Source organism: Pan paniscus, chromosome 10 (assembly GCF_029289425.2).
Source record: "Pan paniscus chromosome 10, NHGRI_mPanPan1-v2.0_pri, whole genome shotgun sequence".
NCBI lineage: Eukaryota > Metazoa > Chordata > Mammalia > Primates > Hominidae > Pan > Pan paniscus.
In genome coordinates, this window is record NC_073259.2 from 12,013,227 (window position 1) to 12,035,315 (window position 22,089).

Sequence of the window (22,089 nt, forward strand, 5' to 3'; positions counted from 1 at the left end):
CGGGGGTGAGAAAGGTCCCCAGGCTACTGTGGATCCTGTGTCTGACTTCAGATCCCCTTTTCCCACAGTTATAGCTCCACTTTTTGGGGACAGGTGGGGAGCAAAAGGGTGCAGAGGTCAGGTCTCGAAATCACCAGGGGATTTCCGGGTGAGGTGGGTGGTGAGAAAGGAAACAGCAAGCAGGGCTCTGGCAGCTGCTGCAGACGGCTTCACACAGGGACGCGGGCTGCCATCTTGCTCTAAGTGAAAGTGAAAGAAAAGTCGGCAGCAGAGGGAACAGGGAAGAAACCTAAAGGCCGCAGGCTGCCAGGTGTGCTTGGAGAGCCCCCTTCTTCCGCCGGGCCTCGCAAGCAGCGTAGGACTGTGGAGAAGGGCGGTGGGCAAGGAGGGAACTCGAGAGCAGCCTCCATGGGCACACAGGAGGGCTGGTGCCTGCTGCTCTGCCTGGCTCTATCTGGAGCAGCAGAAACCAGTGAGTCTGGGAGTCGGGGAGAGCTGGCTGGGAGAAGAGCTACTAGAAGCCCCAGGGTGCCACCCTCCCCGAGATTCCAGAAGAGCAAAGGGGCCGGGGATGACCCAATCGCCTTCTAAGCCCAACAGGGGAAAGGCTCAGCGGCTGGCAAAGGAAGGAACCAATAGTGTGTGTGGAGGGAGGGTGGGGACTCCACAGGGAAAATGCTAAAGAGGGGCTGCCTCTGTGGCTGTGGTCAGGAGCCACTGTCCTACAGAGAGGGCACTGGCCTGGGAGCTGACACTTCAGAAGAGGAAAGGACTCCCCAGGTGAGGAAATCACTTGGAAGGTGACCTTGAAGGCGGGGGAGGGGAAGGCTACCCGAAATGGGAGAAAGCAGTGCAGGCTGTCAGTGCCCCAGCAACAGTAACCGTCCAGTCTCCTCTCTCTGCGGTGGCACTTGCTTGTTTTCTGAGAATTCCTTTGACTGAAAAGATAGTCTTTTATTCAACAGTTGGAAATGCAAGTATAAACTCCTCTGAGCAAGGCAAATCCAGGACTTTAACTCTCACCAAGAAGTATTTGCCTGGACTAGCAGGTGCTCTCCAGAAAGCTGGTTTGGGGATGACGGGAGAATAGAGGGACACAGAAACAGCTAGGATCTTGGATGGCAACTTTTACCCTTTGATGACTCCACAGTTTGAGGGCGGGGGCAGGAAGCAAGTGTGGAGTAGCTTTCTGGGGAAGGGGGTGCTCACCCCAGCCTTTGTCTGCAGAGCCCCACCCAGCAGAGGGGCAGTGGCGGGCAGTGGACGTGGTCCTAGACTGCTTCCTGGCGAAGGACAGTGCGCACCGTGGAGCTCTCGCCAGCAGTGAGGACAGGGCAAGGGCCTCCCTTGTGCTGAAGCAGGTGCCAGTGCTGGACGATGGCTCCCTGGAGGACTTCACCGATTTCCAAGGGGGCACGCTGGCCCAAGATGACCCACCTATTATCTTCGAGGCCTCAGGTAAAAGCCTTCCACCTGTGTCCTTGGTCCTCCCGGGCTCCCTCCACCAGGACAGCCCAGGTCCCGATTACAGCCACACATACTGCCTCCCGTTGGCCCTGGTGTTCTCATGCTAATTTGCCCTCTGTGTGTGCCCTGCTTCTCCCCAGTGGACCTGGTCCAGATTCCCCAGGCCGAGGCCTTGCTCCATGCTGACTGCAGTGGGAAGGAGGTGACCTGTGAGATCTCCCGTTACTTTCTCCAGATGACAGAGACCACTGTTAAGACAGCAGCTTGGTTCATGGCCAACGTGCAGGTCTCTGGAGGGGGACCTAGCATCTCCTTGGTGATGAAGACTCCCAGGGTCGCCAAGAATGAGGCTCTCTGGCACCCGACGCTGAACTTGCCCCTGAGCCCCCAGGGGACTGTGCGAACTGCAGGTAAGAAAATGAAAAGCAAGGCCAGGTGTGGTGGCTCACGCCTGTAATGCCAGAATTTTGGGATACCGAGGTCGGTGGATCACCTGAGGTCAGGAGTTTGAGATCAGCCTGGTCAACACGGTGAAACCCCGTCTCTACTAATACCAAAATTAGCCGGGCATGGTGGCGGGTGCCTGTAATCCCAGCTACGAGGGAGGCTGAGGCAGGAGAATCGCTTGAACCCGGAAGGCAGAGGTTGCGGTGAGCCGAGATCACACCATGGCACTTCAGCCTGGGCAACAAGAGCGAAACTCCATCTCAAAAAAAAAAAAGAAAAGAAAAGCAAGTCACAGAAAGTTTTGCTTTTCTAAAGTGGTAAGATATGGGGGACAGAAGAAGAAAGGGAACAAATCCACCTCCATCCACACTGGTCACCTCAGGGCACCCCTAGGCCTTGGTCCTTTCTTCCTAAAAACCCCTGAGTCAGGCCAGGTGCGAAGGCCCATGCCTGTAATCCCAGCACTTTGGGAGGCCAAGGCAGGTGGATCACCTGAGGTCAGGAGTTCAAGACCAGCCTGGCCAACATGGTGAAACCCCCTCTCTACTAAAATACAGAAATTAGCCGGGCATGATGGCAGGTGCCTGTAATCCCAGCTACTCAGGAGACTGAGACGGGAGAATCACTTGAACCTCAGAGACGGTGGTTGCAGTGAGCCGAGATTGCGCCACTGCACTCCAGCCTGGGCAGCTGAGTGAGACACCGTCTCAAAAACAACAACAACAACAAAAACCCTGAGTCCACAAGAGAATGCTTCGCAGCCCCTACCTGAAGGTCCAGGCACACAGACAACCTGTGTTATTTCCAAAATGGAGATCGTTCTCATCTCACTGGGCTGCCGTGAGGAAATAAGACACATGATGCTATTCTGTACATGGGTGCTGTCCACCGTAGTCTTATCGAGCCAAAACCCGGTTTTCTCCCAGTGAAAGGCTAGGCTGCTCTGGTGCTTCAGGGGTAAAGCTCAGGGATGCATCATTTGTTCATGATCTTATTAGTAAACCCAGTACTTGCCCTCTCCAGCTCAGCACATCCTCGAGGGCACAAGAAATTGAGAACATGATGACAGGGTTCCCCAGAGCCCATTAATCCAATACTCTGTGCCGTGCTTCTTTGAGTCTCCAAGAAGAAACAGCCAAGTCCAGAGAAAATTAGGGGCAACCGTCCTATCCTTGGAAAACCCCAGAACACTCTAACCTCTCTGTGGTCCAACCTAAATCTATCCTGACCCATTAGAAAAAGGTCTTCATGTCTGTCCAGTGTCTACCATACTCCTGGCATGCGTAGGTATTTCTCTCTTTTTATTCCAAACCTACAAAAAAAGGTGAAATAATAATATAATGAACACCTATATACCCTACACCTAGATCCACCAGTTGTTACCAATTTGCCACATTCTCTCTCCCCCGACTCCTCGTGTGTGTATATGTGTATGTGTGTATTTTCCTCTGAACTGAGAGTAAGTTGCAGAAGATAACACTTGAACCCCAAACGCATGTTTGAACCCCCAATACATCCATAGCATGTATTAGTTTACAATGAAGGACAAGGATGTAATCCTTCATAGTTACAAAGCCATCATGTCAGAAACAAACCAAAGTGGGGAAGTAGTCTACCCGTAGTGCAGGCAATAAGGGAGTGCAGACTGTAAAATATTTCAGAACAAAAATAAAATCAGCTAAAAGTCAGATGGCTTTATAGTCTCACCATCTCCCGACATTGGCAATTCTGAATATTATCAGTGATAAAATACTCCTCCCTGCTAGGGCAGACTGTCCCTATCTCCCCACACGACTGCCTAGTATGCCACAGATCTTCATACTTTTAGATATTTTTTAATTGATATGATAATAGTCTCAACTATAAAGTCCAGGGCATGGTGGTGCACACCTGTAGTCCAGCTACTCAGGAGACTGAGGCAGGAGGATTGCTTGAGCCCAAGAGTTTGAGTCCTGTCTGGGCAACATAGAGAGCGAGACCCTCTTTTTTTTTTTTTTTTTTTAACAGAGTCTCATTCTGTCTCCCAGGCTGGAGTGCAGTGGCACGATCTTGGCTCACTGCAACCTCTGCCTCCCAGGTTCAAGTGATTCTTGTGCCTCAGTCTCCCAAGTAGCTGGGATTATAGACGCCCGCCACCACATCAGCTAATTTTTGTATTTTTAGTAGAGATGGGGTTTCACCATATTGGCCAGGCTGGTCTTGAACTCCTGACCTCAGGTGATCCACCCATCTCGGCCTCCCAAAGTGTTGGGATTACAGGCGTGAGCCACTGTGCCCAACCTAAGACCCTTCTCTTTAAAAAATAATTAAATGTCTCCAAATTCAAATTTCTCCACTTGTCCCAATATTTTTTTTTTTTTACTGCTTTCTTTTTCTAAGTACACAATTCAAACAAGAATCATGCAGTGCATTTAGTTGTGCTGTCCCTTGTTTTAATCTAGAACATGTTTCATAGAATTGACATTTTTGAAGGGTCCAGGCTAGTGGTCTTGTAGAGTATCCCAACATTTAGATTTGTCTGATTGTTTTCCTCATTTCCTCATGACTGGATTTAGGTTAAGCATGTTTGGCACAGATACTACTATCACATGCTTTTTTTTTTTTTTTTTCGAGATGGGGTTTCACTCTTATTGCCCAGGCTGGAGTGCAATGGCTCGATCTTGGCTCACCACAACCTCCGCCTCCTGGGTTCAAGTGATTCTCCACCTAAGCCTCCCAAGTAGCTGGGATTACAGGCATGCGCCACGACATCCAGCTAATTTTTGTATTTTTAGTAGAGACGGGGTTTCTCCATGTTGGTCAGGCTGGTCTCGAACTCCCAACCTCAGGTGATCCACCCACCTGGGCTTCCCAATACCATGTGTGTTTTTTTGTTTTGTTTTGTTTTGTTTTTTTAATACCACGTGTTTTTTTGTTTTGTTTTGTTTTGTTTTTTACATTTTTTTTGAGACGGAGTTTCACTCGTCGCCCAGACTGGAGTGCAATGGCGCGATCTTGGCTCACTGCAACCTCCACCTCCCAGATTCAAGCAATTCTCCTGTCTCAGCCTCCCAAGTAGCTGGAATTACAGGCACCTGCCACCATGCCCGGCTAATTTTTGTGTTTTTAGTAGAGACAGGGTTTTACCATGTTGGCCAGGCTGGTCTCAAACTCCTGACCTCAGGTGATCCATCCACCTCGGCCCCCCAAAGTGCTGGGATTACAGGCTTGAGCCACCGCACCCAGCCACCACGTACTTTTTAAACTATTGTTTCTAGTCTTCACAGCATCCTTGCTTAAGCAGGTGAGCTTGGTAACACCTAGTGACTTGTCAAAGGTCACGGAGCCAGTAAGTGGAACAACCAGGGTTTCAGAGCTTTTTCTGCTACTCTAGTAGTTCTTACCTGAAGATTGATGGTAACTCTTAATTTTGCATATCTATTTTTCCTGGTGGGAGATCCATAGCTTTCACTAAATTATCCTAGGGTAAGTGATCCCAAAATGGTGATGGCCATCATGTGTACCATGCTACCTTTCCAGAGCCCCATTTCTTTGTGGTTCCATGTGAAGGAAAATAAGCTCAACCGGCCTGTCAGGAGAGGAAGAGGCAGGTGTATGCCCACAACATGACCACAGCTTGGAGATCAGGTGACCTCAAGGAGGAAGTAGCCCACAAATCACCCCTCTTTTCCTCTTCACAGTGGAGTTCCAGGTGATGACACAGACCCAATCCCTGAGCTTCCTGCTGGGGTCCTCAGCCTCCTTGGACTGTGGCTTCTCCATGGCACCGGGCTTGGACCTCATCAGTGTGGAGTGGCGACTGCAGCACAAGGGCAGGGGTCAGCTGGTGTACAGCTGGACCGCAGGGCAGGGGCAGGCTGTGCGGAAGGGCGCTATCCTGGAGCCTGCGCAACTGGGCATGGCCAGGGATGCCTCCCTCACCTTGCCCGGCCTCACTATACAGGACGAGGGGACCTACATTTGCCAGATCACCACCTCTCTGTACCGAGCTCAGCAGATCATCCAGCTCAACATCCAAGGTGAGGCTAGGACATGGTTATCCCAGGGAAGGGGATATAACATGTCTACTGGGAGCGTTTCCAGATTGGGACCCAAACGCAAGAATGATTTCCTGAGAAGCAGGCTTCAATCCCACAACTTAAATGCCATCTTCACCATGGAAGCACAGATGGCATCAGATAAGGAGTCCCGTTGGACTCCAGGATTATTCCACCAAGAGATTTCCAGCCCAGGATCCTGCTGCCCTGCTGTGGCTAGCTGTCTCCATCACCCCAGTCCTTTTGGACCACATCCTGAGGAGCAGCAGCAGCAAACCAAGGCAGAGCAGTGGAAGCGGTTCTGACCATTATCACTGCTATCCTTTAAAATCTCTGGCTTAGAGGCCAGGCGCGGTGGCTCACACCTATAATCCCAGCACTTTGGGAGGCGGATCACGAGGTCAGTAGTTCAAGACCAGCCTGGCCAATATGGTGAAACTCCGTCTCTACTAAAAATACAAAAAATAGCTAGGCATGGTGGTGCGCGCCTGTAGTCCCAGCTACTCAGGAGGCCGAGGCAGAAGAATCGCTTGAACCCCGGAGGTGGAGGTGGAGGTGAGCCAAGATCATGCCACTGCACTCCAGCTTGGGCGACAGAGCAAGACACCATCTTAAAAAAAAAAAACAAAAACAAAAAAACAAAAAAAAAAACTGGCTTAGAATGACAGTAAGAAGCCAGCCAATCTTTAGTTGGCTTTACTATCTATCAGTTTTCTGGAAAATGTAACCCTGCCACCTTACGGCCTGCATCCAGGCGGGCCCCTCACACACCCCCGCCTTGGTACACCACCAAGGGACACCGTAGCCTCCACAGTCTACTCTCATCTTGGCAGGAAGAAAAGGCTTCAGGCTCCTCCGCTGTCCCCAGTTAGATCCATGTGTAATCTTATTCCTCATTCTTTCTCCAGCTTCCCCTAAAGTACGACTGAGCTTGGCAAACGAAGCTCTGCTGCCCACCCTCATCTGCGACATTGCTGGCTATTACCCTCTGGATGTGGTGGTGACATGGACCCGAGAGGAGCTGGGTGGATCCCCAGCCCAAGTCTCTGGTGCCTCCTTCTCCAGCCTCAGGCAAAGCGTGGCAGGCACCTACAGCATCTCCTCCTCTCTCACCGCAGAACCTGGCTCTGCAGGTGCCACTTACACCTGCCAGGTCACACACATCTCTCTGGAGGAGCCCCTTGGGGCCAGCACCCAGGTTGTCCCACCAGGTACTGGGAGTGTCCTCCTTTTCCCCACCTCCACACTAGGGCTCATGGCTCTCCTGCCCCAGCTCATCTATGGCCTTGTTCTGCTGCCCATCCACTTTGTTCGCAGCCCTGGCTTCATGCTCCTGCCTCTGCTCCTGGCTATTTTCCCAAGGCGGCAGCTGCCACAGCTTCTACCACACATCCCCTGAGACTTCATTATACTCCAGCCTCCAGGGTGTCAGGCAATGTGCTTAAGGCTGGAGATCACAGATGAATAATTCCTGATCATGCCCTCCAGGAGCTTAGTCCAGTAATAGAGACAAGACTAAGTAGACAGAGAAGATGGCATTTGAGCCAAGTTAACTAGCTTAGAGGGAAGGGAACACTCAAGATAGAAACAATAGCATATATGAAAGCCAAATCATAAAACAGCCTAAAGAGAATTTGGAGAATTGCAAGTAATTCAGCACAGCTAGAGCCTAGGGTATATGGGAAAAAGGGAAAGTGGCTCTGAAGCTTCGGAGGTAATTCTGTTTATTGAGCATTTACATGAATCAAGCAGTGTAGAAAGCACTTAAATGTATGATTTCATGGATCATGACTCCCGTTTTACAGGTGAGTAAACAGGCACTTGCAGATGTCAGTGAATTTGCCCAAGGTCACCTATCAATCAATGGTAAAGAAAGAATGTGAAAAACAGGCAACCGGATTCCCCTTACGGGCTTAATTAAACCCTGTAGATCTCACTGGGCCTTCAAGCTGGAACTTCCTGAGAGCCATAGCATGCTGTTGAAAGGTTTTATTTATTTATTTATTTATTTTATTTTACTTTTTTTTCGATACAGAATCTTGCTCTGTTCCCCAGGCTGGAGTGCAGTGGTATGATCTCAGCTCACTGCAACCTCCATATCCTGGGTTCGAGCCATCCTCTTGCCTCAGCCTCCCGAGTAGCTGGGATTACAGGCGCGCACCACCACGCCTGGCTAATTTTGCGTTTTTAGTAGAGATGGGGTTTCGCCATGATGGCCAGGCTGGTCTCAAACTCCTGACCTCAGGTGATCTGTCTGCCTCAGCTTCCCAAAGTGCTGGGATTACAGACATGAGCCACCGCACCCTGCCTGTTGAGAGGTTTTAAGCAGGAAAGGGACAGGAAAGAACCCGCAACTTGAAATGGAAACATCCAGGAGCACTGGGCATTATTTGGTTGCTCATTAGACTGTGAACTTCCCCAAAACTGAGGTTTCACTTCAGCTCACATCATTCCCCAACTATTTACAAAATCCCAGTTAACTGGTGGTTTTTTGTTTTGCTTTGTTTTATTTTGCTTTGTTTTGAGATAGGGTCTCACTCTGTCGCCCAGGCTGGAGTGCAGTGGCACGATCTCAGCTCACTGCAACCTCTGCCTCCCAGGCTCAAGTGATTCTCCCACCTCAGCCTCCCAAGTACCTGGGACCACAGGCGCACACCAACATGCCCAGTTAATTTTTTGTATTTTTTGTACAGACAGGGTTTCACCATGTTGCCCAGGCTGGTCTCGAACTCCTGATCTCAGGTGATCCACCCACCTCAGCCTCCCAAAGTTCTGGGATTACAGGCATGAGCCACTGTGTCCAGGCAAGTTAAGTGCTAACAAATAAACCCACCTAAATCTCACTTGCAAAGCAATTTTTAAAACCTTGTCCTTAGGTGGGAAGAGGTAGAGAATTCTGTGTGGAGTAACCCACAAGTATCCAGCAACCTTGAATAAGTACAAATGCTGCTGAGTGCCTTGTTCCAGGCTCCTCAACCAGGGACTCACACACACAATCCTTAGCTCCTCCTCCCTGGGGTGGACACTGCAGGTGAGGGCTCAGCTCATGATTCCTGCGCACGATGATCCCCGCCCACGTTGCTCTCACCTACAGAGCGGAGAACAGCCTTGGGAGTCATCTTTGCCAGCAGTCTCTTCCTTCTTGCACTGATGTTCCTGGGGCTTCAGAGACGGCAAGGTAAGAGCCTGGGTGCCCTTGGCTCTGGCCCTGGCCCACCTCACCCACTCTAACCACCTCCCCACCCAGACCAGGGTGGAAGCCCAGATGCCCCAAGCTCCAGCCACCCACCCATCACAGCCTCCTGCTTTTGAGTTTGCCCTAAATGAAAATGAAACCAGTCGTGTTCCCTCTTGTTTTCTCCTAGCTACCTCACTAAAGTCTGTCACTCTCCTGCCTCAGAGTAGAAAGAAAGAGTAGTCACGTGCTCCCAGAAGGACTCTAAGTCAAGTCGCAGAGCTAAAAATACATGAAGGTGGCACCAGCTCACGGGGCACTGGGCCTGGCTCTGCAGAGGCCTCTGCCTTCCTTCACTGTGCACCCTGGGCTCATGTACCAAGGCAGAGAACAGGAAGAAGTGAGGGGACAAGAAGAAGGCAGAATGTCCAGATGGAGGTTAAGACCAAAGAGCCAGGTTGGTGGTGTGATGGTAGGAAAACAAAGCTGGAAGAAATGGAGAAGGAACAAGTGAGGGACAATGAGGCATGGGTTGGGGCTGGGCTACCCCTCCCAAACTCAGCTCTGTCAAAATAAAAGCCCTTTGTGTCTGCTGCGACCAAGCTTTTCCACTTTCCTGTCTTTCTCCACACTGGTCCCAACTGAGCCCTGTCACCAAGCCTAGCGGCTCCAACTTGCAAAGTGTTTAAGTATGAAACAAAGGCCCTCAGAGGCACCCCCGGGGCTCCATCTCAGTTGCACCTCAGCTGCAATTAGGGTTCTGCTCCCTCGGGTGACTGCTGGGAGGTTCAGGATACCTGCAAATGCCTCACTCCCTCAGCTGCAAGGAGAGACTTCTCCTTTTTATTCGTTTCTAAAATGTGCCTGGTCAATACGGTGGAACTCAGCATACCAAAACTGTACATGAGGATGATGGGGAAAAGGGGGTAAGGGGGTGTTCACTGACAGCCTTATCTGGGCACATCCCCTGGGACAGGACAAGCAGGCCAAGGACCTAGGAAGGAGCACAGGAGGCAGATGGAAGAGGCCTGAGGGAACCTGTGCTTGTTTGCCAGTGTGAGATGCCCACGCAACTTCCTGTCTTCACTTCCTCTTACCAGCACCTACAGGACTTGGGCTGCTTCAGGCTGAACGCTGGGAAACCACTTCCTGTGCTGACACACAGAGCTCCCATCTCCATGAAGACCGCACAGCGCGTGTAAGCCAGCCCAGCTTACACGCTAAAGTGACGTGAGACTACTAGAAAGAAACGACACCCTTCCCCCCAAGCCCCCCCCAGCTACTCCAACCCAAACAACAACCAAGCCAGTTTAATGGTAGGAATTTGTATTTTTTGCCTTTGTTCAGAATACATGACATTGGTAAATATGCCACATGCCTTTGGTGGAAGTACAACTGTTGTTATTACTCTATACAAGTATGAGATCAGGGTTAGGAAAAAAAGACAAAGAGGTGATGACAGACACACAGTGGAAACCCCACATCGTCTCATGGCAAACCGAAGAACGGGATGTGGGAAGCTCAGCTTCATTTGACTGCAAAGTCCCGGGGTTTTGTTGCACATTTACTCATGCACATGGGTGGTGGGAGGAAAGGGGGATAGCAAAGACACACAGAAGAGGGTACAGGGTGGGTGAGAAAGAAAGTAGAAGGGCTAATACCCCCAAAGAACAAGGCCAACTACACCTGGTGAGCCTCAGAGGGACAGAAACCCAGGAATGATTCCTGTGATAGGGCTGGGAGAGCCAAGAGGATGGATTCGCTCCAGGCTTGGGACACATCGAGGACAGTGGTGGTTCTTCTCCAGCGGTGACCCCCTGCATTAGGCAAGGAGGAGCCCAGAGGAGAGTGGAGACCTTCGAGGGGGGCCGTTGGGAGGGTACTGACTGCTTTCTTCCAGCTCTTCAGTCCCGCCCTTGGGCAGGACGAAGGGAATGTGGGAAACAAGGGCGAAGGGAAAGGAAGGATGGTTTTGCGCAATGAAATGCTGCTGCATGGAAAGTGGGCATCCAGACCCTGCCCAGCATGGCCTCAGCCTCTTCCTGTTCGTGGACCGAGGGAAGAAGGAATAAAGGGCCATGGGCATTCCCCGCTCTGTTCCCAGCCTGCCCTCCTCCCCTTGCACCTGGGCTTATCCCACATTAATAGCCCATCCTGAAGCTCAGCAATTGCCCCGAAGATAGGCTGAGCAGATCCCATCCTCAGGTTCCACTGTCTGTACACACAAACCATGCAAAGAGGAGGAAGAGAAAGGAGGCAAAGTAGAATTCAGACAGGAAAGGGTGGTTCAAAGGGGAATATACTACAGGAAGAACAGAGAGGCGGCTCTCAAGGAGAGGGCCCCATGACAGCACAGCAATACACAAGCACACCTGTCACAGGCTGGCACGCCTCCCCCCAAGGTGGGGCTGGTGGGTCTACATGACTTCTCTGCATCCTGAGGATCGGCCGGGCCTCAGGAAGAACCTCTTGCCTCATCCCTGTCTTTGGCAAGTGCACGGGTGGTGTGGAGGAAAGGATTCCATGGGTGTCCAAAGATCTCACACTGCTAACACCCTCACGCTCCTTCATCAACAGGAAGAGAGGAACAGGACCCTCTTTAACGAGGGCAAGGAGTGGCTTCCTCTGAGCTTGTTACTTTCAAATTAAGCACTTGACTCACTGTTTCTCTATAACTAACAGGCAATCTCTCTCTTTATGCCAACAATTAACTGGGAGCTAGGTTAAATTATTTGGCTAGATAAAACTACCAGCTAGATGGATTTATTTGGTGCCCTCATACAGAATGCTGTAGAAAATGTAAAGAAGAGAAAGCTCCTTCCAGCTAGAAGCACATGGGACTGCTTCTAGGATGGAAACAAGTCCTGCTATTTTCACAATCCCTAAGTGTTCTCCAGGCCTCTGGAGAACAAAGTCAAGTTGTAAGATCCCCAAAGACACGGAAAATCCTGGACGAACAGATTAGAAATAACTACAAAAAACAAGTTTTTACTTTCGAAAAGGGTACTGCACTGAAACCAAGTTGGACTTTGGTCCACCCCCAGGACCCTCTCCAGGCCTGGCCCAGGAGGGAAAGCTCCACATGACCAGGCAGCACTGAGTGAGCTGTCATCTTCCCAGCCCCTCCCTAGCTCCTACCAGTGGCCAGGTTTTCTAGAAGTCACCATGGGCACCGATACTCTTCTCCTCCCAAGTCTGGGCAGCTTCATGGGTACTTCGCCTCAGCCACTCCCCTCCCTGCCCCTTCCCTTGGCCTCCAACTCTTTGGGGCTTTGGGGGAACTTGAGAGTACAGAAAAAGCAGGCGGGGAGGAGGCGCCAGCTGTTGCTCTTCGGGTAGTGACTTAGATTGTGCCACGAGCAGCATTTCTAGTGTTGAGGGACAGAGTGCAAATGAACGCAACGAAAAAGGAGGAATGGGTGATGGAGAAGCCTGGGCTGGAATGGAGGACGGTGGGTGGGGAAGTGTGTTGAGAGAGCAAACAGAGGGCAGAGGACATGAATGTGGATGGCAATGGAGAACAGGGAAGGGGTGGTACATTCTCAAGTAAAAAAGTAGACTGGACACAGGAATCAGGAAGTCCCAGACGGAAAAGAGAAAGAGACAGGAGAAAACAAGAGGGCAAATTACACCAAGTTACCAGACATTCAGGTCTTTCCATTGTTAAGTGCCCCATCCCCATGGTCTCCCTCCAACCCAAGCCAGTGACACACAGCATAGCCCCACTTCCTCAGAACAGGAGGCGCCATCTCCCTGCAATGCTTTGCAGGGGGAAGGCTTGTCCATTAAAGAAATCCCTTGTCTCTGCCCTTCCCCCGTCCCGAACCAGATGACGATCCCATAGCAGCGGTCTCCATACCTCAGTCAGAGCAGCCCCACTCCCCAGGCAGGCAGGCAGGCAGGGAGAAGACTCCAGGACCTTCCCACCTCTTCACCCCACCAGCAACTTCAGCGATACTTACTTACAATAACTACCACGATGATGGCACAGATGGCTCCCAGCATGATCATCATCTGAGGAAACATGGACAAAAAATGAGCCCTTGGATTTCAGGAATGAGGAAAAGAGCCACATCTCTAGCGGGAAACAGAATTCCTTCCATCCTTGGGACAATGGAAAAAACCACCCATCACCCAGGAGACCTGCAGGCCTCTTAGAGAGGCCCTACCCTTCTGCTTCCCAGGGGATCATAACCGCAGTATGTCTGTAGCTTTTCAGATTCATCACAGGACCTGCATTGAGCTCCTTTTTGCTTAGTTCCTGGTGTCTTGGGGCTTTAGAAGGCATTCCAATAGAGATACAGACTCTGGATATTTAACCAATTAGTTCAATTTTCACTGTGAAGTGTTCAGCTCATTCTCAAAAGTTGCAGTTATTTAAAAATATATATTTCAATCTGAGAAAGCTGATTTAAAAGAAAAAGAAAAAAAGTATATATATATAAATGTATATATATGTATATATACATATGTGTATATATAGTGTGTGTGTGTGTGTGTATAATATATCTATATATGCCTGAGCCATTGTGCTGATGTTGGGTGTGTCTGAGGATGAGACAGGTGAAATTTTTTGCAGGCAACTCCTTTGGGGTAAAGCTCCTTAACTAACCATTCCAAACTCCTCAGGGTATCACTTTTTCCCTGATAGCGGTTCTAAATACTCTAGCCTACCCTGGTGGCCAATTCTGGGTAATGCAATCTCAAGAGGAGGCTTTCCAGATTTCCTCCCAAGCGTTATGCTGGTCAGAGAGATCCTGCACCATTAGAGGGAAGAAATGTAGAAGCTGAGGGTTTTCTTGCCTTCTACCAGTGGAAGCCCAGGAAAAGATGGAGGAGGGGACAAGAAAATTCACCTTGCAGTTTTTCCACCAATACTTCCTCTTTAGCTTTGCAGCACTGCTCTCAAATTGTGATGCTCCTGCCTGCAAGGCATCAGCTCGGTCATCCAGCTCTGACAGCTTCTGGTCCCTCTCCAGGACCTTGTCCACGTTCACACGTATGATGTCCACCACCTGAGGAGGGCACAGAAACAAAGCTGCTAAGCTTCCTGCCAGAGACAGAGGAAAGGACAACAACCAGAGAATCACAAGTCTGGCCCTGTGCAACTCTAAAGGGTGCTTTGCCTCTCAGGGCCTTTGACTATTCTCCTATGAAAAAAGGAGAAAAGATAAGAAGTTCCCTTTTGTTTCCAAACTCCTAGATTTGGAAACTTTCAGAGAAACAGCTATCTACCTACCTCCTCCACTTGTGCCTGGGTTTGCTGTAGTCGTCTGTTACTGGTCATGTTAGGAGGAGGGCCAGGGGGACCCCCACCTGGGGCAGTCCCTTCTGTCCCTTCAGCAGGTGGCTGAGCTGGAGCAGACCTGTGGAAAGACATGTGCAGAGTACACAAAGTGACCAAGACAAGAAAGAAGCTGGGCGTGGTAGCACACACCTGTAATCCCAGCTACTCAAGAGGCTGAAGTGGGAGGAGCGCTTGAGCCCAGGAGTTCGAGGCCAGCCTGGGCATCATAGCGAGACTCCATCTCTAAAAAAACAGACAAAAAGAAAGGACTCACATGCATCCTCACCCCAAACCACTTAAACAATTATGATTAGGCTATACAAAACTAGAATGGATTCTTGCTCCTTGGCAATCTGAAGTAGGGAGACAAACCATAGAGGCAAGAAGTAAAAGATGAAAGACTCTGCAACAACATTTGGATGGGGTTCAGGGACATCCAGGATGGCATCAAGACATCTTATCTGGGGCTATCCTTTGACTCAACTCAAACAAGTCCTCTGCCATGATGGCTACAGGGACATATGGCCTAGCCTTGTCCTAAATGGCATTTCCCCGCTGATATGGTTTGGCTGTGTCCCCACCCAAATCTCAACTTCAATTGTATCACCCAGAATTCCCCCATGTTGTGGGAGGGACTCAGGGGAGGTAACTGAATCATGGGGCCCATCTTTCCGGTGCTATTCTCATGATAGTGACGAAGTCTCATGAGATCTGATGGGTTTATCAGTGGTTTCTGCTTTTGCTTCTTCCACATTTTCTCTTGCTGCTGCCATGTAAGAAGTGCCTTTCACCTGCCACCATGATTCTGAGGCCTTCCCAGCCATGTGGAACTGTAAGTCCAATTAAACCTCTTTTTCTTCCCAGTCTTGGGTATGTCTTTATCAGCAGCATGAAAACAGACTAATACAGTAAATTGGTACCAGTAGAGTGGGGTGTTGCTGAAAAGATACCCAAAAATGTGGAAGCGACTTTGGAACTGGGTTAACAGGGAGAGGATGGAACAGTTTGGAGGGCTCAGAAGAAGACAGGAAAATGCGGGAAAGTTTGGAACCTCCTAGAGACTTGTTGAATGGCTTTGACAAAAATGCTGTTAGTGATATGAACAATAAGGTCCAGGCTGAGGTGGTCTCAGATGGAGATGAGGAACTTGTTGGGAACTGAAGCAAAGGTGACTCTTGTTATGTTTTAGCAAAAAGACTGGCAGCATTTTGCCCCTGCCCTAGAAATTTGTGGAACTTTGAACTTGAGAGAGATAATTTAGGGTATCTGGCAGAAGAAAAGACGCAGTACTAAAGAAAAAAACCATTTTTTTGCGAAGAAATTCAAGGCAGCTGCAGAAATTTGCGTAAGTAGCAAGGAAGCTAGTGTTAGCCCCTAAGACCATGGGGAAAATGTCTCCAGGCCATGTCAGAAGCCTTCACAGCAGCCCCTCCCATCACAGGCCTGGAGGCCCAGGAGGAAAAAGTTATTTTGTGGGCCAGGCCCAGGGTCCCCATGCTGTGTGCAGCCTAGGGACTTAGTGCCCTGTGTCCCAGCCGCTCCCACTGTGGCTGAGAGGGGCCAATGCAGGGCTCGGGCCATGGCTTCAGAGGGTGGAAGCCCCAAGCCTTGGCAGCTTCCACATGGTGTTGAGCCTGCAGATGCACAGAAGGCAAGAACTGAGGTTCGGGAACCTCCGTCTAGACTTCAGAAGATGTATGGAAACGCCTGGATGTCCAGGCAAAAGTTTGCTGCAAGGGCAGGGCCCTCATGGAGAACCTCTGCTAGTGTAGTACAGAAGGGACATGTGGGGTTGGAGCCCCCACACAGAGTCCTCACTGCAACACTGCCTAGTGGAGCTATGAGAAAAACGTCACCATTCTCCAGACCCCAGAATGGTAGATCCACTGGCAGCTTGCACCGTGCGCCTGGAAAAGCCACAGACACTCAAAGCCAGTCCGTGAAGGGAGCCAGGAGGGAGGCTGTACACTGTAATGTCTGTCAGCTCATCCCTTTTTATATTCAAGTTATTGGTTATGGTTATTGGTTTATATGCCCAGTTATTGGTTATGCTTCACACAAGATGAGGAAATCAGGGCTGCCATAAGGGCAGCTTGGAAAATCACCAAAGGCAAAGTCTATGTAGGTGGAGTGAGTCAGGACTGTTTGTTTGCTTTGTTTTTGGCAGAGAAAATGGGGGTTTCACTTAGATAGAATCTGGGGCCCAAAGCAATTACATTAGTTATGGAAACTGTTCCAAGAGCATAGACAGGAAGCAAAAATGCTAGAAATTGTCCTCAATGTGCATGCATTATAGACATTCTGTCCCTTCCTTTTCTGGATTTGACAGAGTCTCAGATGACTCCCTTGGTTACTTACATCCCAAAGAGAGATCTTGGTTTACTGTACTATACACACAGAGAATGTTCTCTCATTCTGTACCACTCAAAGTTAGTGTGTGGTCTTCAAGACAAACTCCTCTCCATGTCCCAAAACACGGAGGCTAAACTCACCTCCTAAAGAATTCCCGGAAGTATAACCTAAGTCATGAGATGTTCTCGGCCAAGGAAGCACCCACAGGCAGGGGGGAGATCTCTCAAATTTGATGGAGAATAGAAATTACAGTAAGAACTCCTCAAACAGAAGCAGAATCTCACCAAACATACTTCACAGGAGCAGTCCAAGAGTAAATGCAACAAAAATGAAACCACAAAGTCACCTAAAAGGAAATTATTTGACTAATTACAATAGAACTAATACCCAGAAGCTCATTCTCCTTGATTAAGTGAATTTCTTTTAGTCTAAAAAGAAAGAGAATAACTCCTCAGAGAGGCTATGGTAGCAGATTACACCTGACTCATTCCCCATTTGAAGAATCACTTTTCCATTTCCCTCTAAGGTGCAAAGGAGGTAAAGCAAAGATAGACACAAAGTCATGGGAGCCACAAGACTCTTGTCCTGCCACTGAGCTAGCTAAGCAATCTAGCTCTCGACTTAAGGCAGAAAATTCAATGAGTAGGTAGCAGCCAGTGTTGGAAGCAGTCCAGGATGGTGGCACCAATGACAAGATTAAGGTCAGAGACCTCGTGATGCCCCGCTAGCCACCACGATTTTTCTGTTGCCTTCTGTTCATCCCACGTAGATACTATCTGGAAGCCCCCTCCCCAAAATGAAAACAACTGGAATTCTACAGCTTGCCCAAAATGCATAGAACACTCATATCTGGTTAAAACCATAGAGATCAAAAAGAAAAAGTGAAATGGCTATGAAGTATTTGCAAGGCCAATTTCACTTACTACTTGTTGGGAGTTGGAAACACTGAACAGTAAAATATCTAGGGATAATTACAACCCTTATGTAACACAAGTAAATCCTTCCCTTTTTTGTCACTTAGAGAAGCAACATAAATACATCTAGGACCAGGCCAGGGTAGTAATCAGAAAGAAAAATCTGTATTAGACATATTGAGGTCTTGACAGAGAAGTACTTCGTTTGTTTAGCCGTAGTTTTCCCTCAGGATCTTGCGAAGGGGGTGATGTTGAAGACTGCTGGAGACTAAACTGTGTGTGTTGGAGGAAAGGGGGAAAGCTCAGCTCTCCCTATTTCTCCTCCAACTATTTGGTAAGACTCGGTGATAGAAAAACATCTCCTATACGAATGGCCGTGGTATGAATAGCCGCTTGGGATGACAGGCCACTATCCCACTACCCCTTGAGTCTTTCTGAGCTGCTCACCTGGTGCCAGAGAACTGGCAGATAAGTTTCTGCAGCTTTGCTCACTGCCATGAGGGGGGCTAGACATCACACTTTGGGTGAGGGGTAAACAAGTCCAGAGATTGTAGGGCAACACAAGTTACCAACTGGCAGTTGCACCCATGACTGTCTTTCCTGAGGCGCTGAGTAGTGATTTAGCCAGATGACAGAAATACCTTTCGAGTCCCCTGCCCAGTTGTCTCCATCCACCACCCTCAGCCCCCGCCCTCTCCGAGTCTCCACTATACCAAAACCAGAATGAGGCGCCACTCAGACGAGAGGAGAGGGTGCAATGATTGTGGGACCCCTGCGCCCCTGCCCCGCCCGTGGGGTGCTAGCTGTGGCTGGTGCGAGAATGGGGTGCTGGCCCCCCTCCCTGGGGGTGGCCCGGTCCGGAGACGGCGCGCGGTGGTAGTTCCCCGCGTTACTGCAGCTGCTGCATTGCGCCATTTTCCGTCCCGCAGAGTCGGGAGCTTGGGGCGAGAGTTGTCAAGGAGGTGCCGAGCCCCCACACCAGAGTCAACTCACATTTTTCTGACAGAGAGAGTGAGGGTCTGTTCCTCTCCGGAGGCTGCGGCGAGACACCCGGCGAGGGACGCTGCGGCTGAAGTGGACGGAACTGCCAAGCTCTGCCTCGCGCCGACCACCCCGCGGTCTAGCTGCGGTGGAACTTACTGCAGCTGCCGCGCCGGCCCCCGCCTTTATTAGTGCTGACCACGCCTCCCGGATAACGGTGACAACCCCGCGGCCCAATCCATGCCCAGGACGGTCGCCCAGCGCTACAGGCCTAGCCCGCCCCGCCCCTGCCAATTGCCAGTCACAACTCTCCTCTCATCCGACTCCGGAAAGGAGCGGTTGCTGTGAGGGTCCTTCAGTGATCAATGCGACCATAGTTTGCGCTCCAGTCTGGCGGAGGGACGGGGCGGGGTGGAGATGAGGTCTGTCCCTTCGGAGGGCGCTTCAGCAGTTTGTTAGGCATTTGTGGTGCCTCCCAACCAATCGCTGGGCAGTTACTGAAGACCGTGCCCGCCCCTGCCCCACCCCGCGCCGGGATTCGCGCATTCAGCTGGAGGCGGTGGCTTCCTGGTGCGCGCCCAGCCCTGGTGCCCTGCTCTGGCCCTCGCTCCGCACCACCGCCCCGCCTCTGACTAACGCTCTGAGAGGGTGCAGGAGCCTCGAGACACAGCCGCAAACTCCCGGTGCCAGATACCGGATGCGGGGTTCCGTCCCAGCAAAGCAAGCACGAAGCTTTCGTTCGTTCGTTTCTTTCAACATAGCCTTCCTAAATTGAACTCCCTCCCAAACCTGCTCCAGTCGAGGTTACCACATCGACTCAGTTGCCCAGACCAGAAACGTGGAAACCATCCTAGATTTCCTCCCCTTCACTTTTACCTCTCCCCCAGTAATCTGCCAAGTCGAGTTGATTTTTCCTTCTTGGCATTCCAGTGATTATCTCCCCTCTGCTCACTATTATCCCTTTCCTGGACTCCATCAGTTGGAAAATTCACCATTATTTTATGTCCCGCTAAGAAAAAAGGTTACAAGGCCGGGCGCAGTGGCTCACACCTGTAATCCCAGCACTTTGGGAGGCCGAGTCAGGCAGATTACCTGAGATCAGGAGTTCGAGACCAGCCTGGCCAACATGGCGAAACCTCTGTCTCTACTAAAAATACAAAACAGCCAGGCGTGGTGGCGGCGCCTGTAATCCCAGCTACTCGTGAGGCTGAGATAAGAGAATCGCTTGAACCCGGGAGCCGGCGGTTGCAGTGAGCCGAGATCACGCCACTGCACTCCAGCCTGGGCAACAGAGCAAGACCCTGTTTCAAAAAAAAAAGAAAAAAGGTTGCAAATTATCTGTGACAAATGCTTTCCTTACCACTTAGCATTTTTGTTTTACATGTATTGAAAATATGGGTTTATATACATACCGATTTCTATATTTCACTCTTGTGCATGCATAAAAAGGGAAATAGAAAACAATAACATGGTAACTATCCCTAAAACTTCACAGAGACTGATTGTTAATGATTCATTTTTTTGACTCAGTCTTGGATGTCCACGAATTTCCACGCAATGTAGTCCTCTGTGCATTTCATAAGGGCTTTGGTGATGCAGCATTTCCTAAGAGTGTTCCTCTCCAGGCTCTAGAGTTTTCTTCCAAGCCTCAGACACCCATTTGGCAAGCTTTGATGCTCATGAGCAGGTATGACAAATATAGTTTGACTGCTGTCTGACTAATAGCTAAAGTGAAACATCCCAATTAGAAGATATTGAAATGCAAAAAAACAAACAAGCACACACAAAAAACCCAAGTGCCTCCTAAGATCAATGATACATCATTCTGCTTCCAGTCTTGCCATCCTTTACATCTATTCTCTAAAAAGTCCACCAAAGTTATCTATCCAAATGCCACAAGTCTTCTTAAGGAAACAATTGCACTTGGAAACATAATGCATTCATCATATGTGTTTATCCCATTCTCCTCCTGAAACCACATCAAAATGGCAAGTTAGGGGGAAAAATGACAATTTGGGAAAATTTGCAAAAAATTATAAGCCCCCAAAGACAAAAAGAATGGGGCCGGGCGTGGTGGCTCACTCCCATAGTCCCAGCTACTTGGGGGGCTGAGGCGGAAGGACAGCTTGAGCCCAGATGTTCCGGTTGCAGTGAGCCGAGATCACGCCACTGCCCTCCCACCTGGGTGACAAAATGAGACCCTATCTCCAAAAGAAAAGAAAAAGGGCCAGGCACAGTAACTCACACCTGCAATCCCAGCAATGTGGGAGGCCAAGGAGGGCGGATCACTTGAAGCCAGGAGTTCAAGACCAACCTGGCTAACGCAGCAAAATCCCGTCTCTACTAAAAATACAAAAATTAGCTGGGCATGGACACCTGTAGTCCCAGCTACTCAGGAGACTGAGGCAGGAGGATCACTTGAACCCGGGAGGCGGAGGCTGTAGTAAGCCGAGATCTTGCCACTGCAGTCCAACCTGGACAACAGAATGAGACTGTCTCAAAAAAAAAAAAAAAAGAAAGAAAGAAAGAGAAAAGAAAAAAAAAAGAAAAGAAAAAAGAATGGGAGGAAATATTTCTGGCAGCATGAATGCCTATTTATCCCCACCAACTTTCCCCTGAAAAAAAACTTAAAATCATTGAATGGTGACTCACGCCTATAATCCCAGCATTTTGGGAGGCCAAAGCAGGAGGATCACTTGAGCCCAGGAGTTCAAGACTAGCCTGGACAACATGGTGAAATCCTGTCTCTACAAGAAATAGATACAAAAAAATATAGCTGGGTATTGTGGCACACACCTGTAGTTCCAACTACTTGGGAGGCTGAGGTGGGAGGATTACCTGAGCCTGAGGAGGTCAAGAAAGCAGTGAGCCATGATCACACCATTGCACTCCAACCTGGGCAACAGAGTGAGACCCTGTCTCAAAAAAACGGGGTTGCGGGGGTGGCATTTTTTAAACTTTTTTTTTTTTTTTTTTTTTTTGAGACGGAGTCTCCCTCTGTCGCCTACGCTGGAGTGCAGTGGCGCAATCTCGGTTCACTGCAAGCCCCACCTCCTGGGTTCACGCCATTCTCCTGCCTCAGCCTCCTGAGTAGCTGGGACTACAGGCACCCGCCACCACGCCCGGCTAATTTTTTGTATTTTTAGTAGAGACAGGGTTTCACAGTGTTAGCCAGGATGGTCTCGATCTCCTGACCTCATGATCCACCCGCCTCGGCTTCCCAAAGTGCTGGGATTACAGGCGTGAGCCACCGTGCCCGGCCTTAAACTTTTTATTTTAAAGTAATTATAGATTCATATAAGGTGGCCAAAAAAAAAATACAATACAGGGAGGTTCCCCTAAACCCCTTTACCCAGTTCCCCCAACAGTAACATCTTGTATAAATACAGTTTAAAATTATTAAAATATTAAAACCAGGAAATTAACATT

The 22,089-nt window shown here is 49.7% G+C and overlaps 2 protein-coding genes across 2 annotated transcripts; one reads left to right on the top strand and one right to left on the bottom strand.

The window, feature by feature from the left end:
• The first annotated feature begins 5 nt into the window (after nucleotides 1-5).
• TAPBPL (TAP binding protein like) lies at nucleotides 6-10,499 on the top strand. The gene is made up of 7 exons (XM_008973734.5): nucleotides 6-472; nucleotides 1,228-1,458; nucleotides 1,608-1,877; nucleotides 5,595-5,933; nucleotides 6,860-7,162; nucleotides 9,046-9,129; nucleotides 10,227-10,499. Exons 1-7 carry the CDS (start codon nucleotides 409-411, stop codon nucleotides 10,358-10,360), a joined length of 1,425 nt encoding a protein of 474 aa, XP_008971982.1. The 5' UTR covers nucleotides 6-408; the 3' UTR covers nucleotides 10,361-10,499.
• On the bottom strand, nucleotides 10,436-19,140 carry VAMP1 (vesicle associated membrane protein 1). The gene is made up of 5 exons (XM_003820314.5): nucleotides 18,673-19,140; nucleotides 14,366-14,492; nucleotides 13,983-14,141; nucleotides 13,089-13,140; nucleotides 10,436-12,685 (listed from the first exon to the last, which is right to left on the bottom strand). Coding segments are annotated over exons 1-5 (357 nt in total). The 5' UTR covers nucleotides 18,675-19,140; the 3' UTR covers nucleotides 10,436-12,668.
• Between the last annotated feature and the right edge of the window lie 2,949 nt (nucleotides 19,141-22,089).